This window comes from Ailuropoda melanoleuca, chromosome 11 (assembly GCF_002007445.2).
Source record: "Ailuropoda melanoleuca isolate Jingjing chromosome 11, ASM200744v2, whole genome shotgun sequence".
Classification (NCBI taxonomy): Eukaryota; Metazoa; Chordata; class Mammalia; order Carnivora; family Ursidae; genus Ailuropoda; species Ailuropoda melanoleuca.
Genome location: NC_048228.1, coordinates 41,101,276 through 41,117,376, shown reverse-complemented (window position 1 = coordinate 41,117,376; position 16,101 = coordinate 41,101,276). Strand labels below are relative to the sequence as shown.

General features: G+C 43.1%; 1 protein-coding gene across 3 annotated transcripts in view; it reads left to right on the top strand.

Annotated features, from left to right (window-relative positions):
- The window catches only part of AFF1 (AF4/FMR2 family member 1), a 193,346-nt gene that overhangs the window by 141,050 nt on the left and 36,195 nt on the right, over positions 1-16,101 (top strand). For 2 of the 3 annotated variants that reach the window (XM_011232362.3, XM_011232364.3), the window contains 4 exons: positions 3,081-3,125; positions 8,305-8,391; positions 9,365-9,401; positions 12,880-12,931. In XM_011232362.3, coding sequence (XP_011230664.1) covers positions 3,081-3,125; positions 8,305-8,391; positions 9,365-9,401; positions 12,880-12,931 — 221 coding nt within the window. The remainder of the gene's footprint in view (positions 1-3,080; positions 3,126-8,304; positions 8,392-9,364; positions 9,402-12,879; positions 12,932-16,101) is intronic. The other variant, XM_011232369.3, reaches the window with a different exon arrangement.

Here is a 16,101-nt window from a genome sequence, read left to right as displayed (position 1 = left end):
AGTCACTGTCTACATCATGGATTCAGGAGCTGAGGAAGGACCTGCAAAGGAGAACTTCCTGATTTGTGCAGGTTGCTTTTTGTCACCTCTTACTCTTTGTGGAGGTCTTACCTGAAGATCTGCAGCCTTAAGCAGGCTGTGCTTTAGCGAGACTGTTTCCTTCCTCTCGGGCTGCAGGGTTTGTGCCAGGGAGCCTGGCTTCTCTGAGCAGGAGTGGCAGGGCTCAGCTGGAGACCCTGTGGCCAAAGTGGATTTTAAGGCAGGGATTAGGCCATAATGGTTTGTTGAACTTCCCCTCCCTTTTTGGAAGGTCTCCTTCCAGTGGCAGACTTGGAGGTGCCAGACTTGTATTTTATGAAATAAGGGAGCTTGTCCCTACAGATCTCTGCAGACACATTTCAAATACCTATACTCTAGTTTTAAAGAGTCTTTAATTTGGGTCGGAAGAAGAGTAGAGATCTGAATCTCAGGTAGATGGAACATGAAATGGACTCCTGTTACACAGACTATCTTGGAACCTCCCCTCTGTTAAATAGAGTTTTAAAAATGTATCTTGGTCCTCACAGAGGTATTTAAGGGTAAAGGGGCATTAACTCTTTCTAACTTACTCTTAAACGGTTCAGTGTAGTTGGGTGGGGGAGAAAAGTAAAAAACAATGTGGTAGAATGCTGACATTTGGGGAATGTGGGTGAAGGGTTTGTGGGATTTTTTCCCTATTTTTGTAATTTTTCTGTAAACATAAAATTGTTTCTAAAGAAGTTGAAAATATCTTGAGCATCTTTCCATGTAAGCCCATACATTTACATTATTATTTTAATTCTCTGTATCATACTGCTGTGTGGATGTACTGTGAAGGTCTTTAGCTAGACTCCTGTTGTTGGGCGTTTGATTGTTTCCAGTTATTTGCCATTATAAACAGTGCTGCTTGGAGGTGTTTAAATATGACAATATCCTCATGTGTTTGGAATGGAATCCCTGCGCTCCGTTCAAATATTCCCATTCTCATAGTGGACCTAATAGGAAAGTTCACAGTAAATTAAACAAATTAATGCTTACCTAAGACCCTACTTATAATTTTAAATGGTTAAATGTTGACTACTTAGCAATATTTGTCTTACCCAGATACTAATAAATACTGAGCTATAGAAAAATTTCTTCAGTTCTGCTTCATCTAATGTGATAAAGCTTTAGCAAAAGAGTCTTTTAGTGACATGAAGCATCTTGGCTAAGTGTTGACTCCTTGAATAATTACGAAGATCGGAAAGTCTTTTAGCATCCTGAAGTTACAGCTTTCTCATCTCATTCTGTTGGAAGCCGTAGGCAGCTCTTTTTCTCTGTCATTCCAGCATGCTTCACTATTTCATGGATTCTCATACATGTTAATCGGATTCCCATTCTCGTTCCAGGAACAGATGGGGGACGAGGGGACTGTCTGACCAGAGTCAGTACTAATATACTATCTGCTCTGTTGTATTGATTTACCTTCAGCTCATAAATTGTTATTTTTCCTGATGATGCATGTGTAAAATTGAAACCGTAGAATATTCTTACATTTTACCCTCAGGTCAAAACAGCATTCAGTTCTGTTTCTGACATTTGTGCCAAAATGTTTGGTCATTAGTGTTTGGTCCAGTTTTTAGGCATCTCTTACTGGTTTTGAAAAGCAAAAAGCAGGTGTAGTTAGTGACATGCGTATGCCTAAAGGCAGTTCTGACAGGATGTGTGGATGAAGGGGATACCCTTCTTTGGTTATACCTTCTAACTTCCTCAAAAATATCAAACTGCAAACATTTCAACAAAATTGCTTCCATGAAATTTACATGGTTTAAAACCAGACCCGTGCAGGTTAAATTACGTTTGAACATTGACATGTCCATTCGATTTGATTCCACGACAGTGTGAATGTTGTGTGCTCTTTTCTTTCCTTTTCCTCCATCCTTAAACTGGAATGGTGGATTAATGAATCCTAGATCAGGAATTGGCAACCAATGCTGTGTTAAATTGCACTCAGATTAGAAATGAGAGCCAGGAAAAGAACCCTTTCATCTCCTCGCCAGCTGTGAGGCAGGTATTGGACCCGGCGGACTGGGAAGACCCATGCTTTATGCACACGGCGGTGGCAGTAACAGGAGGGGTGTGTGTTGTATAGAACTGGCCCAGGGCACTTGGCTCTGAATTGACACAGAGCAAAAAGTTTCTTTCCCAGTGAAAATCATGAGGTCATGGGATTTGTTTCATGTCTCTAGTTAAGGAAAAGTGGTTGGGTTTTTTTAGTGTTTTTTTTTTTTTAAACTTTTCCATTTTCTTTGCACTTATAAAGACTATAAAATGACATTTCCTAGACACTGTCTGTGGTGGTGATACTAGTGGCAGCAGCCGTTATTCATTTCTCTGGGAATCTTGAAGAAGTATAAATAGTAGATGCTTCATCCAAGACACTAGGAAATCTCCTCTCTCCTTGGGGTCTTTCTCTGGGGAAATACTTTGTGTATGTTTGTGCGCACATGTGCGTGTATATGCACGTGCATATATACTGTGAAAATGCTGACTCGAAGGAGGGGTAGAGACATTAGAGTGCATGTCATTACTTTAAGACAATCTTTGGCTGGCTAGATTATTACCCCCCAAATCTAATCTATCCTTGATTCAGTGTTAGCCTCTCTACTGTGGGCTCACTGAGGTGTTCAGATGATTTCCATCTCTGTGTTCATTTTCCTCGGCTGGCTGGACAGATGTTCCTATGAAACCACAAGCGGCAACCCTGGTTTTCTCTCTTTCTGCCTCCACTTTCGTTTTGTCTGTTATTCCCCTAGATTTGCTGATTTACTGATTTTCTTTAAGATACACATTTTCCTTTGGAAACTTTGACCTGAGGGTCCAAATTATCCTCCTGTTGTCTCTAGCAGACCCTTTCCTCCCTGATTAAGTCAGGTTGGTCTCTGGTCTTGTTTCCTCCAGAATGTGACGCTTCTATTAGCCAGTAAGAGGGTGGCCCTGATGTGAGGGAATCCCCGCACCCACTAATGCTTCAGTTGGTGTGTGTTTGTGCTAAGCTTTTCCTTCCTGTTTTTCACTTGCAGCAGACCTACTCCAATGAAGTTCATTGTGTTGAAGAGATTCTGAAGGTGAGTTCTTTACTGTTTCTCCATTTGAAGAAATACTGAAGGGGGTAGACAGATATCCATTTACTTGACTTTAGTGAACAGTTGCCATTCCAAACCCCTTCAAACAGTTCACCTCCTCATACCTTCCAATGCAAAATAAACCAGATTAGTAACAGGGACTCTGAGAGCCTGACTGAGCTCTCTGACAGATTCTGTTAATTGAAGTGAAGTCTGCAAGCTGCAAGGCATTTGGACCAGAGCTTTAAGACCTCTCTCAGGTTTTTCTGATTGTTGTTCATAAAGACTCGCGGGAGTTGCTCACTTCTCAGAAAGAAAAGTCCTCTGTATTTAAGGGGTTAAACAGTGCTTGATTGGTACCTCTTGGTGTTTTGTAGGCGACACCAGATATGTATGGACTCATCTTCAGGGAGGCCATGAATTTTTAGAGGAATAATAATAATAAAAAAAGCAGTAGAAAGTAAATGGACGTCTATAGACCTACCTTGCAGGGTTATTTTTCACTCTTGTTTCTTGAGATGGTGCCGTGAACATTCGTGCTGCTGCTAGAGATACATCGTTGAACCTGTTATCTTGAGTTCAAGGTTTTTTTGCACAAGGACAACAAATACCTCCTAGAATTCAGCTCCAGGAAAGAATAAATGGATTCTCCTCATGAACCAGCATGCTTTCTTTTTATCAGAGAAGAATTATATAAACTGTTAAGTTTCCCATTTTGACTTTAATTTCCAAGAAATCTAGAGCTAAATTTAATGCCTGAGTACTGTAATTGTGATAACCAATTTATTTATTTTTACGATTTTATTTGTTTTTGAGAGAGAGAGGGAAAATGAGCAGGGGTGGGGGAGACGGAGAAGCAGGCTCCCCGCTGAGCAGGGAGCCCGATGCAGGGCTCAGTCCCAGGACCCTGGGATCATGACCTGAGCCGAAGGCAGACATTTAACCAACTGAGCCACCCAGGTGCCCACTAAGGGTTTTATTTATTTCTCGGTCCTTTTCTTTGGCTTTTAACTTTCCTCTATGTGGGTTTTAATGATATTCTTGTTTTATCTTTTGCTATAAGCTTTCTGGTTTCAAAGTAGAGATATATATGACACATGTACCTATTTAATTGTATCTTCACTGCTCACTTTTCCTCAAAATATATGCTTACCCAATTTTTTCCTTTAATTTTTCATTGTAAAGTAAGGTGGTATTGAAACCAGTAATTTTTTTTTTTTAAGATTTATTTACTTATTTTAGAGGGAGAGAGAGAGCAAGTGGTCAGGAGGGGTAGGGATGGGCAGAGGGAGAGGGAGAGGGAGAGAGAGTCGACTCTCCACAGAGCCCAACACAGGGCTCGTACTTACAACCCTGAGATTATTACCTGAGCCAAAACTAAGAGCCTCAGACGCTTAACCTACTTCGTCACCCAGGTGCCCCTGAAACCAGTAATTATAGGGTACCTTCTCACTTGCAAAATTTTTGATGAAGATAGTGTCTAACCAGATGTTTGGAAGGTAGTCCCATCATTTTTGTTTTCTTCGTCCTCTACTTTTGTGGTTAGGATCTTCTGAGAAAGAAATATCTCTAAGGAAACATGCTTTGTACTGCTAGAATTGAGCAATTTTTGTGAACCAGCTAGGAAGATTAATAATAAACAGTTTATCTTGATCATGCTTTTGTTTCATCCTCTCCTTCTGGTATTTCTGAAATCCTTTGTATGATGAGTCATAAAAACAACAGATGACTTAGTTATAAAATACGGTCTTAGCATTTTCTCTGAAAGTGTATGTGATTTGTTTTATAGTTATTTCAAAAGTAAACGCAACAATATAGATTAGTTTGTCTTCTGTATATGTCAAATGCTACTCTTAGGTTTTGATGTGGTTTACTGTATTACCTGTGGAATCCCTTAATTAGGATGATGGTATTAGAGCACCAGACAAGCAATTTTAATTTAATAAACCCATTTAATAAACTCCCTCCCCTCTCAGCCACCATCACTTTCATGGGTTCTTCCTTACCTGGAAACACATGAAAGTGAATGGTTAATGCAAGCAACCAGATGAGTATTTTCATTTGGAAATCGTACAGAAAGCAAACAGAAGGATGTCCTGGGCTGAGGAGGGACACAGGCCTTTGCATAGCGGAGACTTACGAGGCTGTGCCCCTTCTTTTCTCCTCTGTTTGGAGCTCCAGCTACATCATGCCCTGGGCCTTGATTCCCTCGTTGGTAGAATGAAGGCCCTGGGCTAATAGATGATCCCTAGGGTCTCCCACTCTCTGGGGTTGATCCAGATACTTTCCTCTGCCTCGTGGTTCCTGTTCTTCTCCTCTTGTACCAGCGATTTATGAAGACTGCCAGGAATCTGAACACAAATCTTTCTGATGGACAATAGAAGCAGTAAATAGTTCCCTAACAGAAAAAGTCAATCATAGAAGATACTGTTCGGTTCTCTGGTGGAAATATTAAGAGTGGAAGTGTTTCAAAGAAGGGAAGTTGGTGGCCTGTAATTCCTGCAGGCTGATGGGGTAAGAAGATAGCAGATAGACACACTACTAGAAACTAGGAATTGGCCACACATGAGATCCAGACAGGGCACTGTACCCTCATGTCCTCAGTGGGTGTATGGAAACAGCTCACGTTCTCTCCTTACAGTGGGATGGCCTGGACAGCCTCCTGCGGAGGTCAGTGCAGTACTCATGCACATGACCTCGGGGTAGCCTCCCAGTGATGCTACGACAGTGAGTGACAGCCCTAGTATTTGTTCATTCATTTATGCAACAAATACCCACTAAGCCTCAAATACTTTTCTAGGCACTGGGGATTCCAGACAAATAAGACCGAGTTCTTGCTCTAAAGGGGACTACTACAGGGGGAAGATAATTATATAATAAAAATGTCAGGTATTGCTAAGTACTGTGAGTCCCACAGCAGGCAAATGAAGAGGACTGGACAGAGAAGAGAATGCAAAAAACCTTGAGGTGGGAACAGGTTGGCATATTAGAGGAGCACCAAGAGCTACATAGTGTGTCTAGAGCAGAGCAAGCAGGGTGGAGAGCGAGGAGCGACAGCGGCCGTGGCACCTGGAAGCCAGGACTGGGCAGGTGTGATACATCCTTGTTAAGGTAGGGGGTGAATTCACGGCCTTGTGTGCTATTCTGGGCAGCCTCCTCGCCTTATGGCCCCAATTCTCCTAAGCTCTAACTCCCTCCAGGAAGCTAGGCATTTAGGGAAGTATATAAATTCTTTCAGACTGTTGGCAGACGACTTAGGGCCTGAAAGAGTTTATGCACTTTCCAACTGCCTAATTTAATAGCTGGGGCAGCCTGAGGCATTGTGAGTACAATGGACATTTTCTGGGAATAATTGGTGACTAAAAGTCATAGATACCATTGGGATTCTAAAGAAATTCTTGGAAAACAAGAGGGGGGATTCTTTCAAACACCTCAATTAATTGCATTTTTACATTGTAGCAGTATAATGATCCCATTCCTTAAAGGGTAGTAAAATAAATAAAACAGCAGGGAGCTCTCTTTGGTGCAGTATTGAAATTCTTGAAAAACTAGGCTTAATTAAAAGTTGTGATGCTTTTAATTTATTAAGTACTTTCTGTGACCATGTATCTAAACACTACATAAATTACCCTCATTCCCCTCAGAAAAATCCGTGGTCTTGAGTTCACGTCTCACTGAGAACAGTGTTGAGAGGCCTCTGGCACCTCAGGCTGCCCGGGGCTGGTAAGGATCAGAGTTCAGATTCCAGTCTGGGACTCTGGCTCCAGAGTGCTTACTCTTTGCATCCTATCTTAGGACAGAATTCTTCCTTTGTGCTGCACAAAGCAGGGGGGTGGGTCAGTGGGCAGGGGCATGCCGTCTTCACCTTTAGCAAAAAATTACTCAAGAAAGCCAGCATCAGTGACTTTGCTTGTCACAGTGCCCAGTCGTTTATGTCTGTCCTGGGGTGATAGCCACCCAGGGAGCGGCTGTGGGGAAAGGCAAGGGCGAGGGTGCAGAGGCTGGGAATAGAAATACCTGCTACAGATTCATCTCCAGTTGTTCGAGGAGCAGATGGCGTTTCTGTGGTAATGGAGAGGTTGTCTGCACTTTGAAAAGAGTGCAGTGTTATAATACACCGTGTTGTACAAGGGAAGTGATTCAGCACAGTCTGGGGTCACCAGCTTTTGCTGGTAGGGAGCTGCCTGTCCATCTTTACGCCAGTTTCCCAGGCCAGTCTGACACACGGGGGAATGGACTTCTTGCTCTTATACTGGAGAAGCAAAGGGGCCCACGCTGTGTGTTCTCAGCCATCAGCCTGATCCAGTCGTTCTGGACCTCAGTTTTCTCATCTGTAAAAATGAAGGGGTTAAGAATGAATGATCTCCAATGCCATTTTAGCTCTTTACCAAAGGGGGGGTGTGTGTGTGTGTGTCTGTGCACGCGCGCGCGCACTCATGCATACGTGTATTTGTGATTAGACATGTTTAATCTGACCTGTTTTCCTCCAATTTTTTAACAAAGCAGACTATTAAGTCATGAATGTGCTTAGAAAAAGAATTCATGTCAAGAGAAATATATTAATTTGTAAGATAGAGAAATCTTGCCTCCGTGAAAATAGTGAATAGAAACTTCTATTACTGGAAAGGGAAGGTAATTTTTTAAGGCTCTTTCCTCCAAAAAAAAAAAAAAATGTTCATATGTACTAATAGTGTGTATCAGGGGAGGGTCAAATCCATTAAAACTCTCCCAAGTGGAACAAGTGACCTGAATTACTTGTTTGCTTAAGTCAAACAGGAAAGTTCTTCTTCCTTTGAACTTAAATAATTCCAGGAAATGCAATAAAGAAGCTGAGGGAGAAAGAAAGCATTGAGTAGAGACTCCGTGTTCACAGTTACATAAGCTTTGTTAATACCTATTACTGTTTATATGCTTTATAATATTCGGTGTTAAGACCGTTCATGTTCTGCGTTCTTGTTTTTCTTCTTTGAACTGATTTCTGTTTTGTGAGTTGGAGATCTTCAGCGTTTGAACATAGCCCGTTAAGTAGGAGTCTTTTAAAAAGTAAAATAACTTTCAAGATTTCACTTTTTATTTACCACCAATCAATCCACTTTACATTTAGTTTGGAAAGTTAACTTACTTAGCAATAAATGTTCTATTTATAATTCACTTTTTCTTCCCTTTCCAAATCTCTTTCCAGGAAATGACCCATTCGTGGCCGCCTCCTCTGACAGCAATACACACGCCTAGTACAGCTGAGCCCTCCAAATTTCCTTTTCCCACAAAGGTAACTCCTTACAAGTGCAGCAGGCACTGTGTCCACACCAGTGCGGAGTCGGAAATATTGTGGGCGAGATGAACCTAGGACTAGCTGTTGAAATCTTTGCAGATTCGGTTAAAATTCCCACCAGTTTAGCTGTTGAAGTGCTTCAAAATGGTCTCAAATACATCACTCTCCAAATTATGTAAGAACGTCTTGCATTTGTATGGGGTTTTGTAGCTTATGAAAGCATTTGGGACTTTGGAGTAAATTCTCTCATTTGAGACTTCTTACTTACACACGGGAGAACAGAAGTCCAGGGAAAGTAAGCGAGATGGTATTCTGATTCCTCTTTTGGAATTTAGATACGCGTGCAACACGTAAATCTTAGACTTCTCATACCTACCAATTTTCTTGAAGTTTGCTGTGATCGTCTGCATTAGTGCTGGTTTTAATAACAAGTGAATCAGTTGCTGACTTGCATGTTTCCGTTGAAGTATTTGTGAACAGTGTATTTTAAACACTGCCATTTTCTTTTGCTTATTTGTACTTTGGGGTAACCTTCAGCGTATCGAAATAGCACCTTCGGATCTGTGTTCTGTCCAGCTTGGTGTGCACGCACGCTGTTAACACATTATAGCTATTCCTTTCCACGGTGTTGTTTTCAAAAGAGGTTATAGCTACCCGGACCAGAATTTGCCATGTTAGATATTTTACATATTTTCTCATGATAGTTTTTTGGTGTTGTTGTTGTTGTTCGTTGTTACTGGTTTTAAGGTAAAACATTATACTTTGTAAAAATAAATAAATCTTTGCCCAGCACCAAAGGAAAAATAAATTCTAGGGAAGAAGAGAAGAAATAAATAATAAATAGAAGGAGTAAAACCCATCTTACATATGTAAAAATTAGATTTATCAGTGTTCATCAGTCTTAGCAGTGATGCGGCCTTAGATATAGAAACCTTAATATTTTAATAGAGTTTTTTTTTTTCCTTTCTAGGATTCTCAGCACATCAGTTCTGCAACCCAAAACCAGAGTAAGTGGAACTGATTATTGCATTGGAGAACAAAGCACGGTTTTTGTTGTTTTAATGTTTAAAAAAAAAAAAAAATGAAAAATAGCCTAGCACAGATGAGGGCTTCCTATCTTGAAAGAATAGGAAGGGAGTGGAAACATAAAACTGTTCTTTTTTTTTTTTTTTTAAGATTTTATTTATTTATTTGACAGAGATAGAGACAGCCAGCGAGAGAGGGAACATAAGCAGGGGGAGTGGGAGAGGAAGAAGCAGGCTCATAGCGGAGGAGCCTGACGTGGGGCTCGATCCCACAACGCCGGGATCATGCCCTGAGGCAGACGCTTAACGACTGCGCCACCCAGGCGCCCCCATAAAACTGTTCTTTAGGTGGCATTTCAGATCGTTGCAAAGAGTTAATGAAGATGTCATAGTAAATTACTTGACAAACACAATGTGTCATAATTATAACAAATGTAATTACCTGATGTATGCACACATCTTGAATGTGACTCTCAGAGCATTGTAACCCAGGAATTAGTATATAGAATAGATTGGAATATTTTGTGTGGTTCTTGTGTTTTTTTCTAACAAAAGTCAGAAATTTGTATAAGGAATAGAGTACATAGCTTCTTTAGTTTTTCTCTGTTCACCCTGCAGTTTTTGTTTGGTCTCTCTTTATGGATTGTAAACAGTTGAGAATTCAGAGGGAAACAGAAGTAAGCTGACTGGATCCAGCCTTTCTCTTCATCAGTAACCCCTGGGCTCAATAAAGTTTTTGTGTCCCAACTACATGCAAGGCATTTCAAACCTTATAAAAATGACTAGGGTGTTTGCAGTCATTTAGTTTATTACTATATGGTGCATGTCCAAGTTACGAAGTATTAGTCTTCAAAAAATAGGGCAACCAACGTAGGATATGTGTGTATGTTGGGAGAAGTTTGCACATAGATACTCCATGGAAGTGACTCTCTAATCTCCCCACCTCATTCTTCTCCCTTACGTATATTTTTTTCCCTTTATTTTTCTACAATTTAAATTGCAAGGATGTGAGGAGAGTAGAAGAGATGAGGAAAGCAAGAAACAGAATATCCTTTCCTCTAGAGCAGGGGTGGACCCACCGTAGCCTGAGGGTCAGTCTGCTCTGCAGCTCGTTTTTGTAAAGGTGTTATTAGGACACAGCCATGCCCGTTCATTTATTATTATGCTACAGGGTACAGCATGCAAAGTCAGAAATATTTATTATCTGACCTTTATAGAAAAAGTTTGTCATCCTCTGCTCTAGGTACTGAATAAGATCTTGCAAAGAACTCGGAACTGAATTTCCCTGAAATGCAGAGAAATAAACCTGATCATCTTGCCACAGTATTACCTAAGTGGCAAGGTAAAATTAATAGAAATTAATGGCTTCTTGGGGAGATTGGGAGATCTTTTTTTCGCAGCATTTTGGCACCCTCTCCGGAGACAGATAAGCAGTGGAGTGGCGCAAGTCTCGGCTGGATGGCCAGCTCAGCTGTGGACAGGCTTGCTGTGCACCCCTTTACTGCTTGCTGTCCCCCTCCCCATTTGTTAGGGCTGCCTGGCAGGCAGGTAGATCGTATGCCTTCCACTGGGTTCCTCACAGCTTTGATGATTGCTAACTCCTGGTTTAGAAAGACCCTTTAATCCTTTAAATTGTTTGATTTCCCCTTTTAGCCAAATCTAGCTGAAGGTGCGCTGGCAAGCACTTTGTTGGTGGAGGATGGGTGGCCCTCTGGCCGGTGGAGAGCGGAGACCCATTTCTCCTTGCTCCAAGGCATTTTCAGACCCTGCAGGTCTCCAATAGGTCTTGGCTCACTAGATGCTTCCCCGGGGATTTTTCATGCTGCTGCTGCTCTGTCCGTGTTCCGGGGAACCTTGCTTATTTCTGTGAGCGTGGGGCCCGGCTGAACCCTAGAGAGGTCTAGTTTTGTGTTGGATGAAGAGGGTGTTACCTGAAGGTTTTGGAGTCTGCAGAGAATGAAGTACGCCCAGGGATAACCAGAGCCTTGTGGCGCTTCAGACCCAGTGAAAACACTATGTGAGAGTCCCTGTGAGTACTTGGGAGAGTGACCTTAGACCCTCCAGTTTGTGGTCCTGCCTCTAGCTTTCTAGCCCAAAGGGGAAGCAGTCTTATATACCATGCGAGAGCTGCTGCCACCACGAGGACGAAGTGATTAATTGCAAGGTCTGCACATGACATTTTTGGGAAATCTCATTCAGCCTTGTCTCTTTTAGCATCCATATTTCCATTGCTCTCCAGTCCTGTCAGGTCCCTATGACCTCATGCCTAAAGCAGCTTCCCAGACGGTTTGTTGCCTTCCCAGTGACTAATGCCCATTCCCTTCTAAGTTCTACCAGGTGGCACTAGGTTTATCTCTCTGAGGAATCTGTCCATCCTGTCCCTGTTACAGACCTTTGGGAGTGTCTCCTTGCCTAACAGGGTTATAACTTACCATCCTGGCATTCAGTGCCCTCTAAAATCTGACCTTCAACCGTCTTTCCATGATGTCCACGCGTTTTGCACCCCATCCTTACCCTTTCTGACACGGTGCCATTTTAAATCTTCCTTCTTCTGTGCCCCCGCTCACACTGTCTCTGATGCCTGAAGGCCTTCCTCCTCCTCCTCCTCCCCCCCCCTTTGACCAACAGTCATTCTGTCAAAGTCTCACCCATCTTTTGTGACACTGTTCATTTTGCTCCTTGTCTAACTTGCCGTCTTCAGTCACTACCAACTGAGAGACCATTCTTCAGATGCCTGGGACAGTTCATTTATGTGACTGATTTGTGTACTCCTCTCACACGGCCTGACATCGGAGATAGTGGTGTGCCTGTCACGTGTCACTCCGTCACTTGTACGCTCATGGAGGATGGGGTCGAATGCCTTGAACATCTCGTGTCTATGAGGCAGTGTGAATGAGTGAATGGGGGCAGGTGTTGAATAATGGGGGGACGGGTGAGAGGGAGTGCACGCTCGACCAAGGACAGAGGCTGTTAAAAGGGAATGCTAGTAGATCACTGATAGGGAAGGGCAGACCAGGTGACAGTGAGAACAGCCCTGTCCTAGGGCTCCCATGGGAGTCCCCCACTGCAAGCTGACATCAGGGAAAGTCAGGTCTCCAGCATGGAGGAAAGTTACCAGCCGTGGGGTAGGCTGTGCTGCAAGCAGGGCTTTTCTGTGTGTGGTTTTGTTTGGTTTTGGTTTTGGTGTTTTTTTTTTTTTTCTCTGTTCAGGATTTTTTGATTCTGAGCAAGTCGTCTTTTTAGAGGTAACATAAGTGTTCTTATATAATGGGGAGATTGTACCGGGTGCGGTGTGTGTGGCAAGCACTGTGGTTGACTGAAGTGACGTAGACTGAGTGTTCAGGTGGAGAAGGTGAGGATGGGGGTGAGGGGGACGGCACAAAAAAGGGGGGGATATATAACTAATAAACTCATGCATGTTTCTCATTGTGCTGCTCTGATCATTTTCCTTCCCCCACAGAACAACATGATACATCTTCAAAGACCCACACTAACTCTCAGCAGGGAACATCGTAAGTAAAATGCTTTTGTTTATTAAAAGTTTGTAACATAACACCATAATTTCCCATGTAAACCCATTGCTTAGATTTTTTTCCTGCTGCTTTCAAGTGACGACTTTCCCAGACTGCGCTGCGTTGTAAATGGAAGGAGCGCCCCACATTTATACCTGCATTAGGCTCTCCTGCTGAAGGTTCAGGTACCACCAGAGTGTGTGCTAAGGGGGTTTCTCAAAAAAAAAGGCATTTGAGCCATTCTTTACATATTAACTGTAGAAAATAGAAGCTCTTAGCGTTGTAAATTTCAGTCCTAAATAGCTTTTGCTTTGGAAAACAAATTTTAGGGGATGTGTACAATTTAAGATTTTTTTGCCACTTTTTTGGCCTAGTTTTAACTAATAAAGAGCGAGTCCTATTGCCCAGCTGTTCTTTATTAAGGCCAAATAAGTCCAGATACATTTGGGGTTTTTGGAACAGTTTAAAGTACGTAATAAAGATTTTCAAATCAGCAATTGGAACCACTTTGTCATTTCTTGATGGTATTGAAGTAATGCCTCTTTCTTATAACTACAAAGCGTTTTTAGGAACAAGGTAATACTCCTTCAGTATCTAATCAGCCACCAACAGCCCTTGTCAGTGTCTTTGGGGGTACCGAAGAAGGGGGAATTGAAGAGCTTGCGGCCCTCTTCGCAGTAAGAATGGGGGGAGGAGTTCCCCACTGAGCAGTGTGTGGAGGCGGCTCCGAGGGAAGGCAGCGGCTGTGTCCTTGGGCCTGTGGGGAAAGGAAGAAAGGCTGCTGGATGTGAACGAGGCCGGGAAGCAGCTTCAGACCGAGCAGGCCAGAGTCACCCCCTCTCATAGCCATTCCGTCAGTGTTCAGGTCCCTAGTTGGTAGACTTAGACCATTTTCTGTGCCGGTTTTGCACCTCAGAGAGATGGGCCCTCCTGCTGAGTGAAACCCTTGAAATCAGAGGTGCCTGCGAGAGTGTGACAGGCGTACTTCTCTCTTCTAACATAGGTAGTGTTTTCTTTATAAAGCTCTTCATTTGCAAGATATAAAATCACCTAGGAAAGAATATTTATTATGATCCTGGTAGGTTGAAGGAGGGGGGAAGGCAGGGCCCCGTGGAGGTGAGGAGGAGAGGGAAGCGTGACAGAGGAGGGAAAGTGGTAGCCGGGCTCGGGAGAGAATGAGGGTGGGACGGTTGTGGTCGGCCGGGTGGGGCTGCTGGTATTGATAAGTGCCAAACGTACCTGGGGAAAAGGAATCACTTCCGTGTCCCAGTTAATTTGTGAAGTGCAGTCATGTTTCAGACTTAGTCTGTCCCATCTGTTAGTGCTCACAGGTTAATCTGATCTAGTGTCAGCGTGAAGGCTCTTTGACATACAGTGAAACTATTTGAGTGGCAGAGTGCCAGAGAGATGGTCTAATGCACTTTGAATGTCAGAGAAAAAAGTGTTCATTTCGGGATCATGTGTACTGTGGTTTTAAAAATCAATCTAGGTCTTAATGCTTTTTCTTGTCAGTTGTTAGTACTTGGGAATCCTTAGATACAATATTGTTCTCTGGACTCGGCTGCAGGTGACTTGGAGATCTTTCCAAAAATTCAGGGCATAATTAGTGAACACATGCTGTGTGCCCGGTGCTGCGTTAGGTGCTTGGAAACAGTGGCCACTAAGACAGAATTCTTGTCTTTTTGTCCTGTAACTTAATGTGGGTGGCATGTCATACAGACTAGGTGCTGTGATGGTGACAGGCTCGGGGAGCAGTTCTTTTGGGTGGTGGTGATACTTTGGGAGGCAGGTCAGGAAAGGTCTCTCAGAGGAGGTGACATTTGATCTGGAGCCTGAATGATGAGAGGGAGCCAGAGAATTTCTGCCATGTCTCACGGGGCTTGATAGATTGTGCAGCAGGCTCTGAAGCCATTTGAAAACATCGGGGAGTAGTAATTCTTACTGGCGGTGACAACTTTGAACTAGTTCCTTTGCCTGCGCAAAGCATAGTTTTGAAGGAGCCGGTGGAGGTTAAGTCTCACATTTGATCTAACTGCTGATTTCCTGTGGTAAGTGACCGTAGACTAATTTAAGCATGGACTGGAAGATTGAATAAGATATGTTTTAATTCGCTGAGAATCTGTTAGCCCTGAAGGCAGTTTGTGCATTCCAGCCACTGTGGGATGCTGGGCTATTAAATCCACAAGATGTGGTCTGCTTCCATAAGAATGTGTATTCTGTCTCACCCTGCAAGGGCCCCCAGAGCCCGCCAGAAACTTACCTGTCTAGCCCCCTTACAATCCCTCTTCCCCTGTGTTCTGGTATACTTTCCACTGTGGCCTCGTTGGCCTCCTTGCTCTGCTCTCCTCTCCTCTCCTCTCCTCTCCTCTCCTCTCCTCTCCTCTCCTCTTCATCTCATCTCATTTCCCTCTTTTCCTTCCTTCCTTCCTTTTGGTTTTATTTATTTGAGAGAGAGAGAACACAAGCAGGGGAGGGGTGCAGATGGAGAGGGAGAAGTAGGCTCCCTGCTGAGCAGGGACTCAATCCTAAGACCCTGGGATCATGACTTGAGCTGAAGGCAGACGCCTCACCGACTGAGCTGCTCAGGTGCCCCCTCCTTGCTGATTTGGATGCCCCCCTATCACTCTACCCCCTATTCCAGCAGTGGATGCCATCCCCTTACCAGTGCAGACTTCCCTAACTACCGCATGTAGAAAACAACCCATGCCCATCTTTACTCTTCTGTTCCCCTCCATAGGTTTTTTACCCATTGAAAAAAATACATATTTTTGTTGTTTATTTCCCCTTTCATAAGAGAAAAGTATTTTAGTTGCTTCTCTCCTAGACTGTAAGTGCCACAAAGCAGGGATTTTGTCCGCTTAGAGTTGTATCCACTGAATCTAGGGCAGGGCCTGGCATGTAGTAAGTGCTAAGAGTAAATGTGGAAAGAAGACTGTTACACAGAAACTTGCTTAAATACACGTATAAACAATACTTAATATACGGCATTTCCAGCAATAATTTTTCTAGGTTTTTCCTGGTTGTCCACTATGTCATTCTTGCAATAATACCTTATTTGACATATGTATTTTTTTTAAGTAATCTTTTTGCCTAACACGGGGCCCGAACTCACAATCCCGGGATCAAGAGTCGCACGCTGTACCAACTGAATCAGCCAGGTGCCCCTGTCA